The following is a 22,319-nucleotide window of genomic DNA, read 5'->3' as shown; positions in this document are numbered from 1 at the left end:
CATACAAATGTTTATCTCTACCATAGCTCCAAAACTGGGATACCTTGTCACCTGGAGGAAGAGTAAGAATACTTCGGAAATTGCCAGTCAATCTTAATTTGGTTTTGGAAACCTAGATGTATTAATTTAAGATCTGCCGATAGATTGCAAAACCATCTTCAGTCACTAGTAGGCAGCAGTGTTTCTTAACATTCAGGAGAGAGGAACCTGCCCCCTGTGCTGTAATATTCATTCCTCAGGGAACCTCTCAGCAGCTTCAAGTGATGCTTCTCTTGCAAGCCCCCCCCCCCAAAAAAAACCTTCAAAAGGCTAGAAGAGGGAGGGAGAGAGAAGGGCTGAGTTAGCTGAAAATGAGGAGAGAAAAAAGACCAGCAAAAATGGAAAAAAAACAGTGGATGAGAAAAGAAGGAGCAGAAGGAAAGAGAAAGAGAACCAGAATGGGTAAGAAAAATCATTTGAATCTATGAAGGAAGACAGTGAGAGCACCAGGGTCAGTACATGGAAAGAGCTGGGTGAACAGGCATGTCTCCTAGGGCAGATTAGTGCATGTGGCCTAGCGCTGCAATGGTACCATGTGATTTTTCTGCTTATACACCGGTTCTAGTTCAGTGTGGGTGCAGACGAGACGCAGGTGGGGTTTCTGTAGAGACCATCTGCATATACCAATGCTCCCAGAAATGGATATGAGGGTGGATCATCCCCCCCCCTTTTCTTGTCATGCTCTTTCTTAAACATTATTGCATTCAGTTTTCTGGAGGGTGTTCTTCTTCTGCACTGTGCCGGTGAGCTCATTTTTCCAGACCACAGAGGGAGAAAAGTTTATGCACTCAGTCTGCCCATTCTGATTAGGTTCCTCAGGAATTAATGGGACTGTTGTTATATGAACCACACCAAAGCAGTTATAAACTGAGACACGTCGCTTCTGTTTTATCATTTCTATCATATAATACATTAAATGGCACATATGGTTTGATACAGTAAATTTTCCTCTCAGGTTATGTGCAGCAGGTTAAATAAGGCAGCAGGTTAAATAGTAGGAAAAAGAACAAATTCTCATGGTGTTCCACAGCAGAAGCAATCTCTGAGTGGCTGCCAGTTTTCAAGGGCTGTTTCCAGAAGGAAAGTTCAAGGCCTCAGTCTCTGACCGACCTGCTTTCCGAAGGGAGTCCTTCCGATTTCCTCCATTCAGCCAGGCGCTTCTTGAACCATTTCTGGGAAAGAAAGAAGAAACGAGCAGGTGGATAAGGAGAAACGGAGTCGCCTGGCACAATGCACACAAAGGCAGACAAATGTCACCAAGGGGGAGCTGCTGAGAAGGCTACATGCACGGGGGGGGGGGGGAGAAAGCAGTGTGTGGGATGCTGCAGAATCAGGTCAAGGAATACCTGAGGAGAGTGGGTATATGTGTGCAAAGTGGACTGTACCGACTTCAACTGAAAGTGGGCAGGTGGTTTTTGAATAGCCACCTTTAAAAAAGAAAACCTCCTGCAAGTAAACAAAGCCAGCATATTAGGGAGAAAGGTTCTTGTCATGTCCACTGATTCCTGTTGCTTGTTTGCTGTGTGCAAGAAGAGGTTCCCCCCTTTTTAAATGGAAAATGTGATCCATTCTGTATAGCTTAAAGTGGTACAAGCCAGTCTTATCCCCTCGGGACTCTACCACTTCATTCTTCTGCACTGCAGATTGAAGGAGGGGGAGAGCAAATAATCCAGCATAAGACTTTCATGCACAGATGGCCTCTTCCGATTTGTAAGATGTTTATGAGATAATGAGGAACCCAGTGATGGAAGACAGGAAGGCAATCACTGCAAATTCTGAACCCACCACGGTCCCTCACGCCCACTCCCCCAAAGATTGCAGTGAGTTGTGAAGTCCTCAAAACAATGGCCAAGGGGGGTGATCGTTGGAGCAAGGGGAACATTGTTATCTAAAAGTGCTCCAGTTCCTTGCTACAGTATTTGAAGTAATCCACTGTTGTTATTTGTAATGCTGAAAAAGTAACTTCTTCCATTATTTCTTGTGCTGCTTGTCACTTGTAGCTTTTTATTACTTTTTCTAGGGAACGTATTGGGTTGAGAATGACATAACACATGGAGAATTTCTGACAGAATGCCTTTAAAATACATTTTAAATACCCATTATTTTCCCCCCTTAAAGCAACTAGAAACATCACTTGTTACACCAGCACAATGAGTGTATTCCTTAATTCTGAGGAGTTGTTTTGTTACAGCATAATTACCCTGAAAGGTAACTATTGATCTAGCTCTCTGGATAGCTCAGTGAGTTAAGTTTCTGTCTGCAAAGCCAGAGGTTGGGAATTAAATTCCTCACTGTGCCTCCCAGAAGAGCCAGCCTGTGTGGCCTTGGGCAAGCTGCACAGTCCCAGGATGTCCCCAGAAGAAGAGACGGGTAAGCCACTTCTGAACATCTTTAAATGCATGGTACAGGTAGATAAATTTACAGCAGAGAAATGACTGGCTGGATGGATGGGTGTGGGTGTGGGTGTGGGTGTGGGTGTGGGTGTGGGTGTGTAGGTAGGTAGGTAGGTAGGTAGGTAGGTAGGTAGGTAGGTAGGTAGGTAGGTAGGTAGGTAGGTAGGTAGGTAGGTAGGTAGGTAGGTAGGTAGGTAGGTAGGTAGGTAGGTAGGAAGGAAGGTAGGTAGGTAGGTAGGTAGGTAGGAAGGCAGACAGATGGCCGGCTGGCCGGACGGCTGGCTGGCTGGCTGGCTAGGGAGGGAGGGAGATAGATTCATAGCTAGCTAGCTAGCTAGCTAGCTAGATGGATAGATGGCTGGCTGGCTGGCTGGGTGGGGAGGGAGGGAGGGAGATGGCCGACCGACCGATAGATAGATAGATTCTATTGGCGGAGTGTCCACCTTTCCCATAACCCTTTGCTTCGGCAACCCATCTGCAGGGTGATTCCAAAAACGCCCAGCTTTGTGTAGAGGAGATGATTGCCTACACAGGGCAGGCAGACAGGATCCTTAGTCTTTCCAGTGAGCAGAGGGCCCTGTTGTTGCTTTTTAATAAAAGAACTAACATGACCATCCTTTTGGAAACTTTTCAGTCTGACAGCTACTTCTCTTTCCTCTTGCACTTACAGGGCCCCGACACACTTTGTTCAATTTAATCCAGAAGCGTTTACCGTGAAGGAGACTGCGAAGAAAGCGATCTGTTCGGAAAGAATCAAGGAGCTGGCACAACCCATTCAGCGCTAATCTCACTCATCGGGTGCATCCAACTCCCCTGGCACCTAATTTTCAATCAATTAGGAAGGCCAGGCTTGCGTGCTCTGTTTCTTTCTGCCCCCACTCTTCACCCTGGGCACTCATTCAGTGACGGTGGAAGACTCTTGATGCAAGGTTAAATTAAGCATTTAACAACACACCGTGATCCTTCACATCGAATAGATAGAATCCTGCCATTAAAAACAAAACAGTAAAGTCACATTCTTCTTTTTTTCTTCCAGTTAAAATATTCTTTTAATACATTGTCCCTAAGGCAGCTTATAATAACATTGTAAACAGCATGTGCTATCCCGATGGCACAAGCACAACTGTAAAAACAGGACAGCAATTTTTTTTTTAATTATTAAAACAGACAAATATTGTAGGACCAACGTACATAATTTAACCAAGGAATGGATGAAAATGGGTAATGAAAACAGCCAGAATCCTACTGGGGATTGATGTGTGAGTAAGTCAGATTGAATAACCTAGACAAGTGGCTCCTAACTAGTGAGGTCATGTTTACACTGAAACAGTATACAGTACTGTATACAGTATATACTGATATAAACTCCCAGAAGACTTCACCACCAGCTGTGCTGGCCAGGATTTCTGAGGGTGCCATTCCAAAAACATCTGGATTCCTCAAGGTTGGAAAGCATTGGACTACATCAACTCTGTTCTTTTGACTACCAGATTTATATCCGGTAACACTACTGAAGCTTGCTGGATAGCTCAGTAAATTGGAGTAGGGGTCAGGAGTTCAGTTCCCCACTGTGCCTCCTGGAGAAGAGCTAGCCTGTGTAGCTTTGGGCAAGCTGCAGTCCTAGAGCACCCTACCGGTGAGGACTCCAAACATTAGCAAGGATAAGCTGGAATGAACTCGAAGGTGCAACAGCACATTATTATTAACACCACTGAAAACCCACCCTTCCCTTTCTTTGATGTTCTCCGTACCATTGGAAGCAACAAAATTGTCACTGACATTCAGCAAAGCCTCGACTGAAAATCCTGCCACCCCAAACTTATGGAAAGGAATATGATATACAGCTTGAGTTTCAGAATCCGATGCCTTTGCAACACTGAAGAAAGCTGTAAAAAAAAAAGAATCAGGAAACTCACGAAAGATCTGTTTCTCTAAGGATATCCTTCACACATCAAGACAGCAACTACCTTTGCAAAGGAAAATCTTCTCCATCAAGGTTACAATCAGAGAAAGCTGAAAAGGGTCACCATAACTCAGAAGTGACTCGAGGGCACACAATCATGATCCATTGTGGGCATCTTGCAAAAGCCGCCAGCATGCATCCTGTGATAGCATTCTACTGGCATCCCAAAATACAGAAATTACGTGTCAGAAATATTGTCAGACACCCGTCAGCCATCCTGGGTCATATCGTTGTGCTTCCAAGAGACCTGTTACATGCGTATTTCTCAGGACGACAGTCATCTTTAATTAAGAACACCATGAACAGCAGGTATTCTTAATTAAACAGAACATTACCTGTAGGGCCTGCAATCTATATATCACTGCGTGCTCACTGCTGGGATGCCATCTGCAGTTTATGGACGAAACGACAACAATCACCCTGCATACTGACTTCAGAAACCACAAATCTGCAATCTTGACCAAGAAATTGGAACAACCAACGGTTAAGGCCTTTAACAACAAACATAACAGCCTATCTGGTTTGCTGATTATTGTGGGACAATATACCCCCAAATTCAAATACATCAGTAATGAGGGAGAACGTCTGGGTTTATAAAAATGGCACCTTAGCACTTTGTGGCCTGGACCTAGAGGACAACCTCTGACGTCCAATCTCCACTTCAGATTAATCTGCCCTCTGGGTTTTATAATCGCCATCTGGGGCGGGAGAAACACTTTTATTGAAAGCAGCTGAAGAAAGGGGAAACCAAAGAATCTAAGATAATTTTTCCTGGTTTATTAATCTCTCAGTTGGTTGGTTAGATATCTCAGTGGTTTAGACGAATGCCTGTGGCACCTGAGGTTGGGAGTTTGATTCCCCATTGTGCCTCCTTTGAGTAGCAACCACCTCTGTGGCCTTAAACAAACTGCTCAGTATCAGGATGACCCCAGAAGAAGGGATTTAAAAAACTAATTCTGAGTAGTCTCTTCCTGGGAAACCCTGCAAAGGGTCACCATGAATCAGAATTGACTTGATGTTAGATGATGATGATGATGATTTATTTATTTTATTTATTTATTAAATTTATATCCCGCCCCTCTGGACCAAGTCTACTCAGGGCGGCTTGCAGCATAAAATAAGACAATATAAAATACAGATAATCATAAAAATACAACTGGTATATTAGTTAATACAATTAATTTAGGAAAGAATTGCCAATGAGATAAGATGCGAAAAATAAAAATAAAAGACTTAGCTGACTGGAGGGAAGGCCTGCTTAAATAACCAAGTTTTTAACTGTCTTTTAAAAACACCCAGCAAGGGTGCCAGCTGAATTTCTGTAGGAAGGGTGTTCCATAGCCGAGGGGCCACCACCGAGAAGGCCCGGTTTCTAGTTTTTTCCTTCTGAGCCTCTCAGCGTCAGACCCCTCAGTCGTCCCTGCTGGCGGTGACGGGTGATTTGGGTAGATCTGGGTGGGAGAAGACGATCTGCCAAATATGATGATAATGACTCTTAAAGGTAAAGGTAAAGGTTCCCCTTGACAATTTTTGTCCAGTCGTGTTCGACTCTAGGGGGCGGTGCTCATCCCCATTTCCAAGCCATAGAGCCAGCGTTTTGTCCGAAGACAATATTCCGTGGTTACATGGCCAGTGCGACTTAGACACGGAACGCTGTTACCTTCCCACCGTGGTGGTCCCTATTTATCTACTTGCATTTGCATGCTTTCAAACCGCTAGGTTGGCGGGAGCTGGGACAAGCGACGGGCGCTCACTCCGTTGCATGGATTCAATCTTACGATTGCTGGTCTTCTGACCCTGCAGCACAGAGGCTTCTGCGGTTTAGCCCACAGCGCCACCACGTCCCTGATAATGACTCTACTAATATTATTTTTAAGCGATTAACCTAATTCTTCTGGGACTTAGAACAAATGTTTAAAACACTGTTTGATTCTTTTTTAAAAAAAATTATATGAATTCAAACATACAAAAAAAAGAAATAAAAAAAAGAAAATAATAAAGGGAAAAAAACTAATAGTTCCTGTATACAGAGGTACCAGAGAGAGCAGCAGTCAGAGTGACTGTGAAGCTAAGGAACTGTACAGAAGGCAGAATTCTAAATAACTATACAAGGATCCCAAATAAATACTTTTAGAGGTTAATGGAGAGCAGAGACTGTCAATTATCCAAGAAAGCTGTAAATGACATAGCACAGTTTCACAAGCAGTTTTCCCCCTTCCCTTGACAATCTAAAGTCAAGGACACCAGTGAAGCTGAGTACCAACTTCTGACTTAACTCCTGCAACTTAAAACAGGAGTTGGTACTTCTTCAAATAATAGTCACACCACAGCTCTGCTTACATGTTCAAAATTCTGGTATAAAAAAAGAGACACAGCTTTTCAAAAGCAGACGTTGCACATTCTAATGTGACAGCATGCCCAAAGAAAGCAACAGATCGGTGGAAAGAGTACCTGCTTTGCATGCAGAAAGTCCAGGATCCAATCTTCTAGCGTTGAAGGATTTAATGTGCTAATAGAGATCAGTGGGTTGGAGAGCCTGCAGAGCCAGGAGCTGGGAGTTCAAACCTCCACTGTGCCTCCTGGTAAAGGGGCTGGCTAAAATCTCCAAGAATGTGTGTGGCTGGTGGAATTATGCGCCCTGCCACCTGTATGGCCTCAGACAAGCCCAGAAGAAGAAAGACAAAATTACAGCTTTAGAAGCTTTGTTGCTACAAGATCTTTGTTTTTATTTCCTCCCGGGAGTTTACAAGTAGCAGCACGTACTTTAGAAGTGAAGATAAGAACTTCCAATCAGAGCACATTTCTTTGATCAGCAACAAAAAGCAAAGGCAAAAGAATAAAAGTTAGCCAATTCAGTGCAAATAAAAAACATTCCAGGAATGTTACATTACAAGATAAATATCATTCATTTTAAGACGGATTTGTATATAAAGGTATTTTAACTCAGAGCTCTTACAAAATGTCCAAGGCATTTCACCCTAAGCAGCAAAACCTTCTTGCTCCTCCTTTTAAAAAAATATGTATTAATTAACAAAGTGAAACTTCTGCTAATATACAGGGCAAAAGGAGAAAAGAAAGACCATCACTGACAAAACACATGTTCTGCACCAAGAAAAACAGTAAGTTCAATACTTAGTACTGGCACTTTTAAAAAAATTAAGAGGTAATACAGCACAGGGCCTTTGTATGAGACCTGGGATGGATAATTTCAGCCTGAGTTGACAAAACTCTGTTAGACGAAGCTACAGTGTGCCTTGCTGTACAGAAAATCGTTATGATTAGAAGGCTCTACAGCAGGCCTCAAATATGAAACTGCACAGAATTAAAGCAATCCTGTCCTTCTACAGCCACCAATTGCACATCTCATTTTCACATACCCTGTTTCCAACACTTGAAGTGTAAGGCAAAGATCAGTATAACTGACTGGGAATAAAATACAAGCTGTTATTGAATTCAGCAGCTTTTAGGGAAGTGGCCACCATGCTTCTATAGCAAAGAGAGATGAAATTCCACATAGAACATAAAAAACAAAACAAAAAAATAATAACCTAAACAGCAAAGCCAAAGAATACAGGGGCATCACAAATAAAATAAATACATTTTAAAGAAAGAAAATAAATGGCAAGACATGCCCAGAATTGATGTAGGAATTAAGAGTTAAAAAATTATTGACCCTCTATGAAATATAAGAAGCAGGTGCATTCAAGTCATGAGTTGGAAGAAAATTGCAGCTGGTGCATGACACTTCAAAGGAACTTGCCAAGGTTGACAGAAGTAGACCACAGAAGGTTTAGGCCAGCAGAACCTTCTAGGCAGATGTGGTCATGCTTTATGCAGCTGTGGAGCACCAGGAAACAGGAATGCTGAAGTAACACCCCATCTTGTGGGGAAAATGCCAAGAATACCTTCCATGGATCTCTGGCAGGAAAAAAAATGCTCACAAGTTGCTCTTGTAGGACTTAGCACCTTCCATGATCTCACCATCTCAGGAAAGGGTGACTAGGTATCTTTCCCTACAGAATAACAGTTCTGCTTGAAGAAAAGAAAATATAAAGTTCTCAGGATTTTAAAAAAAATGCTGACATGCTGACAGACAACAAGAGGAATTCTCTATTGTTGGTCAAGTCATGAGGCGCTAAATCAAGATGGCAACTCCAGTGCCTTGACTTAGCAGAACAATGACAGCTTTTTTTTATGTTGCCGGACTGACTATCTCTCTGTTCCTACCCTATTTCTGTCTTTGCATCCCTAGAGACTCTGGGGGCGAAATTTGTATTCAGTTCAGGCCCAGAGGTTCTGCTCTGTGGGGTCTCCTCCTTTTGCAATCCTCTGTGCTCACCATGCCAGGCCTTCAATAGCTGCTATTGAAGAGGTTGATGATCATCTGGCAGGCACAGACAGAAGAACCCTAGCACCCATCATCATCCCAGGAAGTCAGCAGATGATGGGGCAATGTCTGGACTGCACACCTTGGAGGGGGATCATTCTACCTGTTCTTGCTATGTAACCTACAGTATGTGGGTCTTGCTTGAGCTAGCAGCAAGGATCATGGGTCAAAATTAGGGCCAAACAAGGCCTCCACCTACAACTAGATTGTAAGTAACCTGTGGTTCCAAAATGGTTGAGATGTGAACTGCCGTCATCTTAACTGCAAGGGACAGAAGGTACTGTTCTGCTAATCAGTCCGTGGCAGTAAGCAGGGCATGTTGTATTTATTGCAGGCTTGGCCAATACAGAGACCTCATATGATCCGCAAATGGGAGAGACCCATGTTACTTCCTTCTTGCCTTGAGAAGAGTCAAACCTGAGCACAAACACTATGGTGAATTTCCAACCTCAGAACAAGAGATTCCAGATTTGAGTACCTGACAGATGTTTTCAGAAGGATGGAGGTAAGGAAGAGACATGAACATCAGATGACATTCCTCAAACAAATTCAGAGTTCAGATCTTCAGCTAATATCAATACAAGACGTGTTACTGAAGCCTTGAGAGCCACCATCCGGGAAAGCCCTTTTGTACAATGATTAATCAACCCTTCGGCAGCCTGTGAAGAAAAGGTCTTTAAACGCTCAAATCTGTTGCTTCATCACAAGGTATTCCACTTCTTACACACTTACACACATTTACTGTAAATTATTTTTTCAGGTGGGCAGCTGTAAGCAGAGCAGCTTCACACACATGAAGGGGGGAGTGGAAAGAGTCACCAAATGTATGAAATTTTATAAGTGCTAAAGCTTCCCTTCTAAACTGTCTCCATCAGCAATCCTCTTAAAGCAAGATTTTATTTTGTTGCTTCTGCTCACAGTTCCTCCTGAGGAAACCAGTAGAGAACAAGGGGAAAAAAAAGTGAGATATTGCTTAGTATTACTGGTGCTTCACTAGCCTTTGATACAGACCTATAATTGACAAAAACATACATTCTTTCTTTGCCATCCAGGTAAAAACCATACCATACAAGAACGAGGAGAAAAGGGACAGATTTCCAAAGCTTGAGATTTCCAGTACTTGAGGCGATTCAGAAAATAAAATATAATAAGGACTTTATGTCACAGCAGCATCAGGGCTGGTGTTACCATTAGGCAAAGTGGGTCTCAGGCAGCAAGAAAATAGGAAGTAAGGGGAGGTGGCAAGATGTTGAGGAAAGAGTGCCACCTGGCTGGCTATGTGCTCTTGTCCCCTCAAGTCAGCCAGTGGATGCAGTAGATGGTTTTGTCCAGTTATCAGTGATGAACTCAGATTCAAGTGCCAGTCTGAGTGATCAGCTTCCATATATGAAATGGCAGTGGGACTCCATTTTGTCCTTTGCCTCAGGCAGCAAAACACCTTGACTTGCTTCTGAGTGACATCCAGGAAATATCACACTACACACTAGATCCAAAAGAGAGCAAGGCTTCCATGCCATATGATCATTCTCGATGCGCTTGAAAGCACTCAGGTGCATCTCCTCATACTGTTCATGGGTGCCAACGACAACATTTGTGCAAACAACATCCACCTTTTGTTTCCAGAGAAGCAAAATATGACACTTGGAGATACGCAGAGAAATGGGAACAGGTGTTACATTTCTTCCTCATCCTCACTCACAGCTCCATCCAGCTGACTGGTGACATGTTCCCTCACATACTGGGCCTTTATTCGCTCCAGTTCTTTCAACTCAGCCTCCAGTTTCAGTCGGTACTCTCCACGACGATTCTGGAGCAGCTTCATAGGGAAAGGATTCATGTCACTGAAGGCAATGTTCATCAGCTTCCTGTAGAAAGGGAAGTATATGAGCCAGACCAAAACAAGAGGGGGAAAGGGGACCTGGTATCTATTTTGACAGAAGATTGATTTGAAAGACGCTCATGGCATTCCTGCAGGCTCTCTTCCCCACCCCCTTCACAAAGCTAAGGCACAATCTCAACAATATAGCATTACAGTAAAAGCAAAATAGAAATAAAAAGTTTAAAAAGGCAAAAACGTGGTGGCATCTTAAAGATTAACTTTTATATTTTTTCATGTGAGCTTTCATGGACAAGTCCACTTCATCAGACAATACAGCAGCTTTTCAAAGAGAGAAAATGAAGGCCCAGACCAAAATGTTAGATATGACTTGCAGTAGAAATTCCTTTACCTCCATACTTCAAACCATAAGGACACACTCAGGGCCATCTGTATTTCTGGTCAGCTCACTGGGTCTACATACTATGGCTATTGTCCTGGACCAATCTTTGAATTCTTACCCCTTCAGAGAATATTTTCTACAGCACTTTTTTCTGCCAAAGAACCACTGAACACTGCAGAAGAATCACACCAATTTATATGGTCATGTCTATTGGGCAACCACTCCCTGTGGACTATGGTTGCAATCTAGAATGCACCAAATTCTCTTGAGGGACTGCGATCCACCCACTCTGACTGATAGGGGAGGAGATGGAGACAAGCACCATGGAGGTCAGCAAGCCTGAACATCTTTTCTTTTCACTGAGGCTCCATTCAACATCTTGCAGTTGCAGAAACACACAAAAGGCCAACACACTACACTAGTTTTTAAATATTTTATCTCTTCCCCTTCCCCTGATTTTTGTACCATGTTTTCCAATGAAAAATTCTGAAGAATTTGAAAACCTTTGCTACCTTTGCATTCCTTTTCTAATTTTAGTGGTCCTAATAAAAGATAGTATCTAGCTCTGCATTATACAGAGAAGTGAGTCTATGCATAAGATGACTGTGGAATATCTTCTGTCAAGAAACAAAACAAATGCAAAACAAACAAAGAAGACAAAAATGTTGTGGCACCTTAAAGACTAACTGCTGTATTTTAATGCAAACTTTCGTGGATCAAGTCCAGGTCCTCAACCATTAGGAATGAGACTACATGGCAAACATTTACACATGGTCCCAAGATAAAGAGACAGTGATTGTTCAGCACAATTTGTGACTTGTGTGAATCAATGTGGTATTTCATCCCTAGTAGTAATGATGTAAGGCCCCTATTTGTTATTCATTTCTTTTCCTTTGAAGCTTTGTTCCCTAAAAATGGCTGGTGGGTAAAGGAACCCCAGGCTATGTTCTGATAATCTTTCAAATTGTCAAGATCCAGAAAAGATATGTGAAAAACAATATTGGCATTTATGTGTGGGAGAAAGAATGTCCTTCCCACCTGAACAACACCAGACTCTCTGAGTTTCCACACTATGTGCAAATGACTCTGATGTGACTCAGTGCTTCAATATTCCTTGAATTTCAGGCTTCTAGTTCACAAAGACAATAAAGGATTCAATACCTGTCCAATATGAAGTGAGATAATGGCTTATCAAGAAGATTTTGCAAATGTGTCACAGTTCCATAGAATTTATACAAGAATTTTAAAAAGGTGGCACACACAGAAGGGCTGTCAGGTTTCAAATTTATATCAAATTTCCAAAAAGAAGCACGCTATGGACAATATTAATTTATCTTAAAGCTTACTGTGGAGCTTCTGACTCAGCCAGCATGATCTAGTTCCTTAAATCTCTTCTGCACTTCCACTGTGTATTCAGAAGGGATTTGGTTGAGATTATACCTGACTAGCTCAGTGGTTTTTCCTACTTTCTTCAGTTTAAACTTGAATTTTACTATGAGAAGCTGATGATCAGAGCCACAATCAGCTCCAGATCTTGTTTTTGCTGACTGTATAGAGCTTCTCCATCTTTGGCTGCAGAGAACATAATCAATTTGGTTTCGGTATTGCCCATCTGGTGATGTCCATGTGTAGAGTCGCCTCTTGTGTTGTAGAGTGATTGTGATGACCAGCTTGTTCTCTTGACAAAACTCTATTAGCCTTTGCCCTGCTTGTTGGACGCCTTCTGGCCTGAGGGGCTCATCTTCCAGCGTCATATCTTTTAGACTTTTGTTTCTGTCCATGAAGTTTTCTTGGCAAAGATACTGGAGTGGCTTGCCAGTTCCTGCTCCAGGTGGATCGCGTTTAGTGAGAACTCTCCACTATGACCTGTCCATCTTGGGTGTCCCTGCATGGCATAATAGCCCATAGCTTCTCTGAATTACTCAAGGCCCTTTGCCACGACAAGGCAGCAATCCGTGAAGGGGGGAACCAATTCTGGTGAATGGCTATGTACAGTTTTTTAAGTAACTAATAAATACATATATGAAATGCTGAGGACCTCCTGTGTTTGCATTTTTAAGTTTTCTGAATGACAAACTGGATTTCCCCTAGACCAGATTGGGGGAACCTTTTCAAGATGTTCAGCTCATCAATTGTTACAAACTCAGAGGGTACATGGTCTAAAGGGAAAGGGCAAAACTTGGCAGACAATGTTATATGTTATTACAATAACGTATCTTACTATTAAATAAACTTAGCCCACCAATCAGACTTAAGTACTGTAATTATTTTTTACAACTACAATAGGCATCCTTCAATCTCAAAAGACTATGGTAATGTGCTCTGAATAGAGGACTTGGAACAGCATCTAGTGTGGCTGAGAAGGCCAATTCAAGAGTGACAATACCTTCCACAAATACAATCTGTCCCCTGTCCAGCTCCCTGGTTTTGCTGCTTTTGTGACTTCCTCTTTGCCTCGGCCTGCTGGACAAGGGTCTCTTCAAATTGGGAGAGGCCATGCTGCACCGCCTGCCTCCAGGCTGAATGCTCAGATGTGAGGGTTTCCCATCTATTGAGGTCCATTCCTAAGGCCTTCAGATCCCACTTGCAGATATTCTTGTATCGCAGCTGAGGTCTCCTTCTGGGGCGCTTTCCCTGCACTAATTCTCCATACAGAAGACCTTTTGGAATCCAACTGTCAGCCATTCTCACGACATGCCCGAGCCAACATAGACGTCGCTGTTTCAGTAATGTATACATGCTAAAAATTCCAGTTTGTTCCAGGACTACACTACAGTGGTGCCTCACATAACGAGCGCACCGTATAACGAAGAATCCGTATAGCGATCCCTTCTCCGGGATCGCTAATGCGGAGGCATAGCGTCGGTCCCTATGGGAAAAACTCGCTTACCGAAGACGGGCCGACGGGGTGCCAGGAAGGAGCCGCCACCGCGAGAGTGATGCGGGGCCACGCTGGCTGGGAAGGAAGGCAGGCGGCCAGGCAGGCAGGTGAAGGCAGGGAAGCCGCTCGCTCGCGCGTCCTCCCCCCCCCCCCCCCACTTTCCCTCTTCCTCCTCCTGACGCCCCCGGGAAGGAAGGAAGGCGGCGAGGCAGGCAGGCGAAGGCAGGGAAGCCGTGCGCTCGCGCGCCCTCCCCCCCACCTTCCCTCTTCTCCTCTTGCCGCCGCCCCCCCAAGCCTCCCACTGAGTCGGGCGATCAGCTGTTCGGTGGTTCTAAAATGGCCGCCGGACACCCGAAATGGCCATGCGCAGGGTGCGAAAATGGCTGCCGCTATGGAGGAAACTTCGCTGAACGGTAAGTTTAGGGCCCATTGGAACGCATTAAACGATGTTTAATGCGTTCCAATGGGCTTTTACGTTCCGTTTAGCGACGATTTCACATAGCGAGGGTTAATCTGGAACGGATTAACCTCGCTATGCAGGGCACCACTGTATTTGGAATTTTCTCCTGCCAAATGATGCCAAAAATGCGTGGGAGACAATGCATATGGAACATGTTCAACTTCCTCTCCTGCTGTGCACAAAGGGCCCAAGACTCACTGCAGTATAGGAGTGTGCTCAGGAGACAGACTCTATAGACCTGGATCTTGGTACGTATATGCCATCAGCTTCTTATTAAGCCATACTCACTTTGTGAGTCTAGAGAACATGGTAGCTGCTTTGCCAATGCGTTTATCCAGCTCGACGTCATCACAAGGAATCAATTAAAATTAATTCAATTTAAAATCCAAATTAATTATGGATTGCATCTAATTCATTTTACTACAGATTTAATTAATTGTTTAATTATCTACAGTATTTACTACTCTTTGAGGTAGACCCAGCAGCGGCAGCAAGAACTGACTGCAAGTCTAAAAGAAGTAAGCTAAAAAGTTTCCTATTTAAACAAATAATCATGGTGTTATGTGCTGTTAAATCACATCTAATTTAATGCAAACCCAATCAGGTTTTCAAAGTATGTGAGATATTTAAGGACTGTTTTTCAGTCCCACACACACACACCCAATGATTTTCCATGGCCAAGCCGGAATTTGAACCCAAGTCTCCTGAGTCCTAGTCCCACTATCTGGTATACCATGCTGGTTCTGTAAACAAAATTCAGGTTCCTTAAGTAGCAATTGGAACTTAAGCCTTTTAAATAACAAAGGTTTAATGTTCTTCAAATGAACAGTTAAGGTTCAATGACAAAGTGAAATGCTGAGGAAATGCAGGGGAAGAGTATGGTAATTAAATTTTCTCTTTAAATTGCTTTTTGCCCAAAAGCCCTCTGGTAAGTTTTCTTGAGTTAAACACAGGCTTAGCCATTTGCTACCAAAGCACTTTTTTATTTTGTGGGGGGGGGGAATATTTGGGGCACTGGAAAGGATGGGGGGACAAAAAAAGGCTTGGGGGCTCACGAGCATGGAGTGAACTTCACACACCCCTGCTCTAGACTAAAAGTGTGGAGCATCAGGACCATAAAATTGAGTTCAGCCTTTCTGGGGGTTCCGTCTCGCTCTCTAGGTCCCCTAGAAGGCCACAGCCCTTCCTCATGACACTATAATTTGATTTTTTTTCAGCTTTTGTAATTTTGTTTCTTCCCCCCAGTTTAGGAGGCTGAAGTGACTATTCGAAAAATTAGCTATTATTATCTATAACTGATCTAAGCTAAAAAAAATTATTGTATTTTTGGCCTCACCTTTTGTTTCTCAGCCTTGCCAATCACTACAATGTGACCACTCCCCAAGAATCTCAAGCTAAAAGAGAGACCTATCCATTGCCCATAAATATTCTCCCGCAGGACTCTGACCACAGGAGCTTCACTGCAAGCTTTGAATTTTTTGCTTTAATCCTTACCTGCCATCACAGACAGTTTTAGTGAAAAAACGAAAGTACTGGTATATTTCCAAGCTGTCTTGGATCCTCAATATTGCTTCTTCATTGTATTTAAAAATTGCCAGAGCATAACGGAATATCACCTGGGACATAGAAGAAACCTGGATGAGGATCATATAGTAGGTCACTGTAAGGGTTTTGTCACACTCTTTTAACATAAAATGAGAATATTGAGGCAGGAAGATGTACGTTCAGTACACACATCCAGTGGCCTGAAATCTTAGTGTAGACACCTAATAGCCCTAAAACATATCTTCCTTCAGACATACAGTATGTACTAAGGAAAGCAGATGGCTGGGTAGATGGGTAGGTGGGTGGATGGATGAGGTTATCCTACCTTTGTCCCTTCATAGAGGAAGGCATCCCAAACTCGGAAGAGAATGTCACTGATAAGACTATCGACAAACACAACCAGAAACCAATTGAAAGTCACAAGGGCCAGGTCAATTTGGTGCTGCTCCAGGTGAGCTGTCAGTCTGGGAAGCTTCATTGACAAGAAGTCCTTGAAGACTCTTTGATCCACCTGGATTCAGCAAACATCAGTAACAGTAATGAATGACCACATTAGAAAGGCTGCGTATCAACATATTCTATGTCCTCCAAAACAGAAGGATAAATATACAGTGGTGCCTCGCTAGACAATGATATTCCGCTCCACTGAAATCGCTGTTTAGTGAAATCATTGTCTAGCGAAAAGCATTTCCCTATTGGAATGCATTGAAACCTTTTTAATGAGTTCCAATGGGGAAGAATCGTCATTGTCTAGCGAAGATCGGCCACAGGAAAGCTGCTTTGCGAACCGCCGATCAGCTGTTTAAATAGCTGTCTTGTGAAGCTTAGGTTCCGAAAACACCCATTTTGCGAGCACGGAGGGAGCTGTCAAAATCATTGTCTAGCGAAAATCAGTTTGCGAAGCAGGGACCATTGTCCAGTGAAATTCCCCCATAGGAATCATTGTTTTGTGAATTGCTATAGCAATCACAAAAAGTCAATGTCTAGCGAAAAAATTGTCATGCGGGGTAACTGTCTAGCGAGGCACCACTGTATTAATACCTCCTGACGGGGTAGGGGAAACAGGCATTAGAGTCAGGGCATGAAGCAGAATCTCCAAGATAAGTTTTTGACCATTACATTTACTTTTATATTTTTAAAACAATATAAAATATTTTAAAATAAACTGCAATATGGTCAAAACATATAATGTTTAACTTGGACTAGTATAATCTAGTCCCAAGTTAAACATTTTCTGTTCCCACTAATTGCAGCGGATGGGATTTAAATGCACTTGTGTTAATTTATTTACTTCTTATTTTATTTCATTTGCAGTATTTATATGCTGCCCAATAATAGTGTTCTCAGGTCTGCTTATACACAACAAAAGATTACAATAAAGTAATATTGACTAACCAATAAGAACGGTAAACAGATAAAAATTCAGTGCAAGAATTCATCGTAAGAGAGTCTCCAGTACAAAAAATACATAGATCACTGGAAGAATACAAGAGATCTGAATTAAATGAATTCAAATTTCACAATTCAGAAGCTTGGGAGAAGATGACAGAAACAGAATCAGAAACCTGTGGCCTCCCCACTTATCACTTCTCTCCAGAGTGATAAAAAAGTCATTGAACTACAACCCCTATCATCCACAGACTGGCACCGCCAGACTGAGACGTCCGTTGTAGATAATATCAATGCAATCAACTGTAATCTGTGGCTTTATTATTTCTTCTTTTATTGCTATATTTATTTATTTACATTTTTATCCTGCCCAACTAGTGGCAGGGTCTCTACTCTGCACGGCTAACAAAATGAGATGAAATAATATCACATAATAAAAATACCGATGGGAATACAGATAAGGCATCATACACAATACAGTAACTTTTTAAAAGACACTAAGCTTTAAAAAAATAAAAGGTGGATGGTAGAGAGAGGTTCATAGATACAAAACAGAATCAGACAAAACCTAAAATTAATTGTCCCCCTTTAAAAATTCCTTTCTTTTTTAGATCATGAATCTAGTTCAGCCTTTCTCAATCTTTTTTTGGCCATGGCCATAAACAACCGTATGAAAGAAATATTAGGCAGAATCAGGACTGTATGAGTCACATAACCAACTTTATAAGATACTGGATGAAAAATTATTTCCAATCTGTGGCCCCCTTCAAATGTGCTAGAGTCCCCCCCCAAGGGATCATAGGGCTCCCACAGAATGGCTGGTAGTTGTTAGTAAACTCTCTGTAAAGAGCTTTGGTGTTGGTTCTAGAAACACAGTATGCATTACCTACCTTAACATGGAATTCTTAAAAGAACCAATTTTTCCATGACTATCCTGCGGCTTGTCTCAGCGTGCAGTTCCAGACTTACCTGTGAGCCTATGAGTGTATTGCTGTAGTAATCAGGAGGCATGAGGTTCTCAACAATATGAACTAGGCACCAGAAAGCATTTTCTTCATCTTCTAGGACTAATAGGGCAATGGCTGCTAGTCTAGGATGAAGAAGACATCTATGTAAGTACAAAGCAGACGATCACACCAGTCACTGCTACGACTCTGGCCCTTCACGTTGGCCCCTCATGAAACCACAATGAAAGTGACATTGGAAAATGCTGAAGAGCCAGAAGGTTCTTCTGAAACTTACACTGCCTCCTGAACTGGACCTTCTGGCTATACCAATGGCTTCCTTTCATGCATACTTACAATCTTCTGGATCCCAAACTTTTGCATTTTTACATTAATCTGAAATCTTTGTCAAATACATCCCATTGTTTTATATACACTTCATTAACTAATGAAGTGTTTGTTGCACTCAAAGGAGAACCTAGAAGCTAAGTCTGACTGTTAGTCCCAACTAGTTCAGACCCATCAAAAATATGAAATGGGACCTGCTAGAGCAACATTTATGTAAGCCCTACTGATGTAACGGTTGTGTTAGTACAAAAAAAAAATGTAAGAAGTGAATTAGAATCACTGACCTGTTCAGTCCCTGGCAATAGCCAATTGTGGGATTCTGGCGGGAAAATGCAAGTAAAATCCTCCGGAGTTTGGGAAGAAGGTGGGAAGTAGGCAATATAAAGTGCTTGTTGTTGGTCAGAGTGCGGGGTAGATCCAACTCGATCTGTCGGGAAGCTGGGTGCTCAGCACCTTCACACTTCTTGAGTAAGTTTTGGTAATGGCCGGGAGAGCGGATGTGCTGCACACGATGGTTCACGATCCACCTCCACACCCTCTGCCGGTGCTCTACCGGGATACCACAGCGCAGTAAGCTTTTGAGCTCTGAGGAAGGAGTAAGTTCTCCGAGGTTATTCCACCGCTCAGTGAGGGGTTTCTCCACTGCCTCCTGGCTCAAGAGATTACTGGATTTGATCTCCAGAGCTTGGATTTTTGCCAGCAGCTTCCAATCCTCAGCTTCATAGTCAGGAACCGTCATAAACCCGTACTCGTCATATTGTCTGAAGAGCGGAAAAAAGCACAACAGGGGAGATGACAGAATATTAAGACTCTCCATTGACTGGAAAAATTTTAGTTAAGAATCTGTTTACTTACTGAGTAATTTTCTTTAAGCGTGCTTTACCAAAACCAAAATATACCGTAGATGCTTTTTCAATATACCAAAGGAGGTGCAAAAGCACACAGTTTAATAAAAATGACAGTTATCATTAATAATGAGATTCTTTTTCTTTTCTCTACAATATACTAGATATACTAGGACAAAAGTAGGCCAAGAAGATAAACAAACATGATGCCTTTGGCCTACAGCTCCACAAGTTAAAATGATACAGTAACCTGAAAAGGCAAACTTTTACCAACTAAAGCTTTAGCTGATTTGTCTGTTAATCAGAGTTCCCAGACAGTGAGATTACTAGGACTACACTGATGTATCAAGCACTTCAGACCAAGCTCAATCAAATTCAGTACACATTCTGCTGCCAATGACAGTGAGCCTGATGGAAAGAAAAATGTCCTACAGAGATGTAGTCTCACCCTACCATGTACACGCAGAGACATACAAACACCATTTACTTGATTGGGCTCAGCTGGATAGGTATCATGGCTTCTTCCTTCCCATCCCACTGGAGTGCCTCTTGTATGAGGCCCTTCACCATTTCCATGTGCTCACTGGCTAAGTCTGGTAGGCTCTGCAGTTTCTGCAGAACCATCAGATACTTGCTCTCAATCTGGCAGTTGTGGGCTTGCAGACGGGTGCACTGTCATAGAACGAGAGAAGATAACATTCAGAACACACGTTTTGCATGACATTACGTAAATACTATCAGAAGCAGAGCTGTGAGATGTCACTGCTTGGGCTACAGATCTCAGAATCCTTCCGCTAGCACAGTCACAGCCGGGGCATTCTGGGATTCACTTGTCATCAAAAGCATAACATTTCAGAGTATGTAGCTACATCTAAACAAGCCAGTGACTATTTGAAATGGCCTTCAGATAGGAAGAAAACTGGAAGGGATCGCAGCGTCCATTCTCCATCTGTTGTTTACCTCTTCAGTAATGTTCCCAAGTCTCTGATAATCCCATGAGATCCAAACTGCAAACTCTGATAAATCAGTTGAACCACAGGACGGCTACAGAGGCACACACAAGACTCCTTAGTTAATGCGCTGTATCATAGATATCTGCATAGTACACGATCCCTCCCTGCCTCACAAATCTGGAAATATGTCAAAGAAGTAAGTTACGCTGCAGTAGATCACAAAAGAACAAGGTGTGCCTCAGTTATGACCTTGCTCCACAAACTACCATTGAATACATTATTAGAATCACTGGGGAAAAATGACATTCAAAATCAATGGGTCTTTAACAAATTATGAACAAAAATGTTAAAAAGTTCAATCCTTACTTTCCCCCACAGGAATTTAGCAAAGAACCATTCATTTATGGGTGTTATTGAGTTGGATGTTAAACCTATCCTTTGCCTACTGTTCACCTCAACCATTAATAATCCAAAGTTGCCTCACGCCAGACTTCCTGCCTGGGTCACATGAAAACACTATTCGTATGCTATTTCCGTGCAGGGTGTTTGTGAGCTACAGCAGAAGGCAGCACCTCATTGTTAGCCCCACCACTAGTCCCGTTTCCAAATTTCATGCATTGAACACAGAGGTTGCAGGAGGAAATCTTGTACATCTGAAAGTGCTGTTCACAATTAAGGCACCTGATGGCACAGGTGTTCCAATTATATGACGCCCCAATGAATCAGCATCTCCTCATACACAGAGTTTCTTTTACAGACCCCTGCATTCAGCAAAGGAAGTCCAGGGGCAAGGATACCTCAGAAACACAATGTTAGGACAGGACCAGAAAAACAGGACCACTTCTACTGAATGCCTTAGTAACACATACATAGGGCTGAAACTGTGATAGAACATGGGGAGAGTCAGACTGAATACTGAAATGACGTTTGTAGTGGGCGCACAAGAAGAAATCTTCCTTTACATCTGGAAATAGAAAGAGCAGAGTCTGAATACAAATGCTGGCCTTCTATAGCAGCCATTCTCAACATTTATTTGGCCATGGCCATAAACACAGTATAAAATATAGGCCGAATCATGATTGTGTAAGTTGCATAACGAACATTATAAGGTGGTGTGTGAAGAATTCTTTTCAGTCTATGATCCTCTTCAATTGTGCCAGGGATTCTCAGAGGGGCATATGGCCCCCATTGAGAACGGCTGGTCTAGAGAGCTTTGCTTTTTACCTTCATCAAGAGGGTCTTCTCTCTGCGTGCCACTGTGCTCCATATTTTAGTAACCTGGTGGATCTCTGAGTTCAGGAATTGGTTTTGAGTCTTGTATGCTTCTAGATCATCCTGACAAACAGAAGAAGAGAAGACATTTAAATTGAACTCTCAGCAAAATTAAACTCTGTTAACTTAAAACAATTTGTCACTGAAAGAAAAATAAAGCAGAGAAAAAGGAAAAGTGTCAGGCTCCTAATTATTTGTTTGATATAAATTTTTCCATGGCTGCTCAAATAGACCAAGGGTGGACTGAAACAGAACACATGACCTTGTCCAATGTATTCATCTGCAGAAGGATACAAATACGACAGCCACATAGATAAGAAGAACAAAGGACGCACAGTGGGGTGCTAAAGCAATAGAAACAAACGAGAATCAGACACTACATTGTAGAGTACTCAACACAGAAATACTGTTTTGAGTAGCTATTTGCTTAGTTTTGGCTTAGTCAAACAGAGTGATGCAGATGGAGGCAAAGACCCTTCTGAGCTTACTCAAGAACAGAACAGGTTCATGAACACACACAGCTATTTCCCTGGTTGCCAGTACTCATGGCTAAGGAGTGGTGGTTAAAATGTTCTTCAAATGGCAGCTGTGACATCCTTGGAAGTGCAGGGGTTCATTGAGACACTCCCCATAACCACCCCACCCAATGCAGGCCACTTGATCAGTAGTTGCCAACAATAT

At 42.5% G+C, this 22,319-nt stretch overlaps 1 protein-coding gene and 1 long non-coding RNA gene across 4 annotated transcripts in view; both read right to left on the bottom strand.

Moving 5' to 3' along the window:
* Window positions 1-903: 903 nt before the first annotated feature.
* LOC140704783 (uncharacterized) lies at window positions 904-4,177 on the bottom strand. The gene is made up of 2 exons (XR_013541348.1): window positions 3,145-4,177; window positions 904-1,211 (listed from the first exon to the last, which is right to left on the bottom strand). It is a non-coding gene; the product is annotated as an uncharacterized LOC140704783 (long non-coding RNA).
* Window positions 4,178-7,096: 2,919 nt separating this feature from the next.
* TBC1D2 (TBC1 domain family member 2) overlaps window positions 7,097-22,319 on the bottom strand; it is a 43,252-nt gene continuing 28,029 nt past the window's right edge. For all 3 annotated transcript variants that reach the window (XM_072991897.2, XM_072991900.2, XM_072991898.2), the window contains exons 8-14: window positions 21,591-21,701; window positions 19,901-20,085; window positions 18,853-19,329; window positions 18,246-18,366; window positions 16,213-16,398; window positions 15,837-15,958; window positions 7,097-10,647 (exon numbers count right to left, since the gene is read on the bottom strand). In XM_072991897.2, coding sequence (XP_072847998.2) covers window positions 10,455-10,647; window positions 15,837-15,958; window positions 16,213-16,398; window positions 18,246-18,366; window positions 18,853-19,329; window positions 19,901-20,085; window positions 21,591-21,701 — 1,395 coding nt within the window. In that variant the 3' untranslated portion in view covers window positions 7,097-10,454. The remainder of the gene's footprint in view (window positions 10,648-15,836; window positions 15,959-16,212; window positions 16,399-18,245; window positions 18,367-18,852; window positions 19,330-19,900; window positions 20,086-21,590; window positions 21,702-22,319) is intronic.

Source organism: Pogona vitticeps, chromosome 2, assembly GCF_051106095.1.
Source record: "Pogona vitticeps strain Pit_001003342236 chromosome 2, PviZW2.1, whole genome shotgun sequence".
NCBI classification, from domain to species: Eukaryota; Metazoa; Chordata; class Lepidosauria; order Squamata; family Agamidae; genus Pogona; species Pogona vitticeps.
The sequence above is the reverse complement of the archived record's forward strand: the minus strand, read 5'-3'. Positions and strand labels throughout refer to the sequence as shown.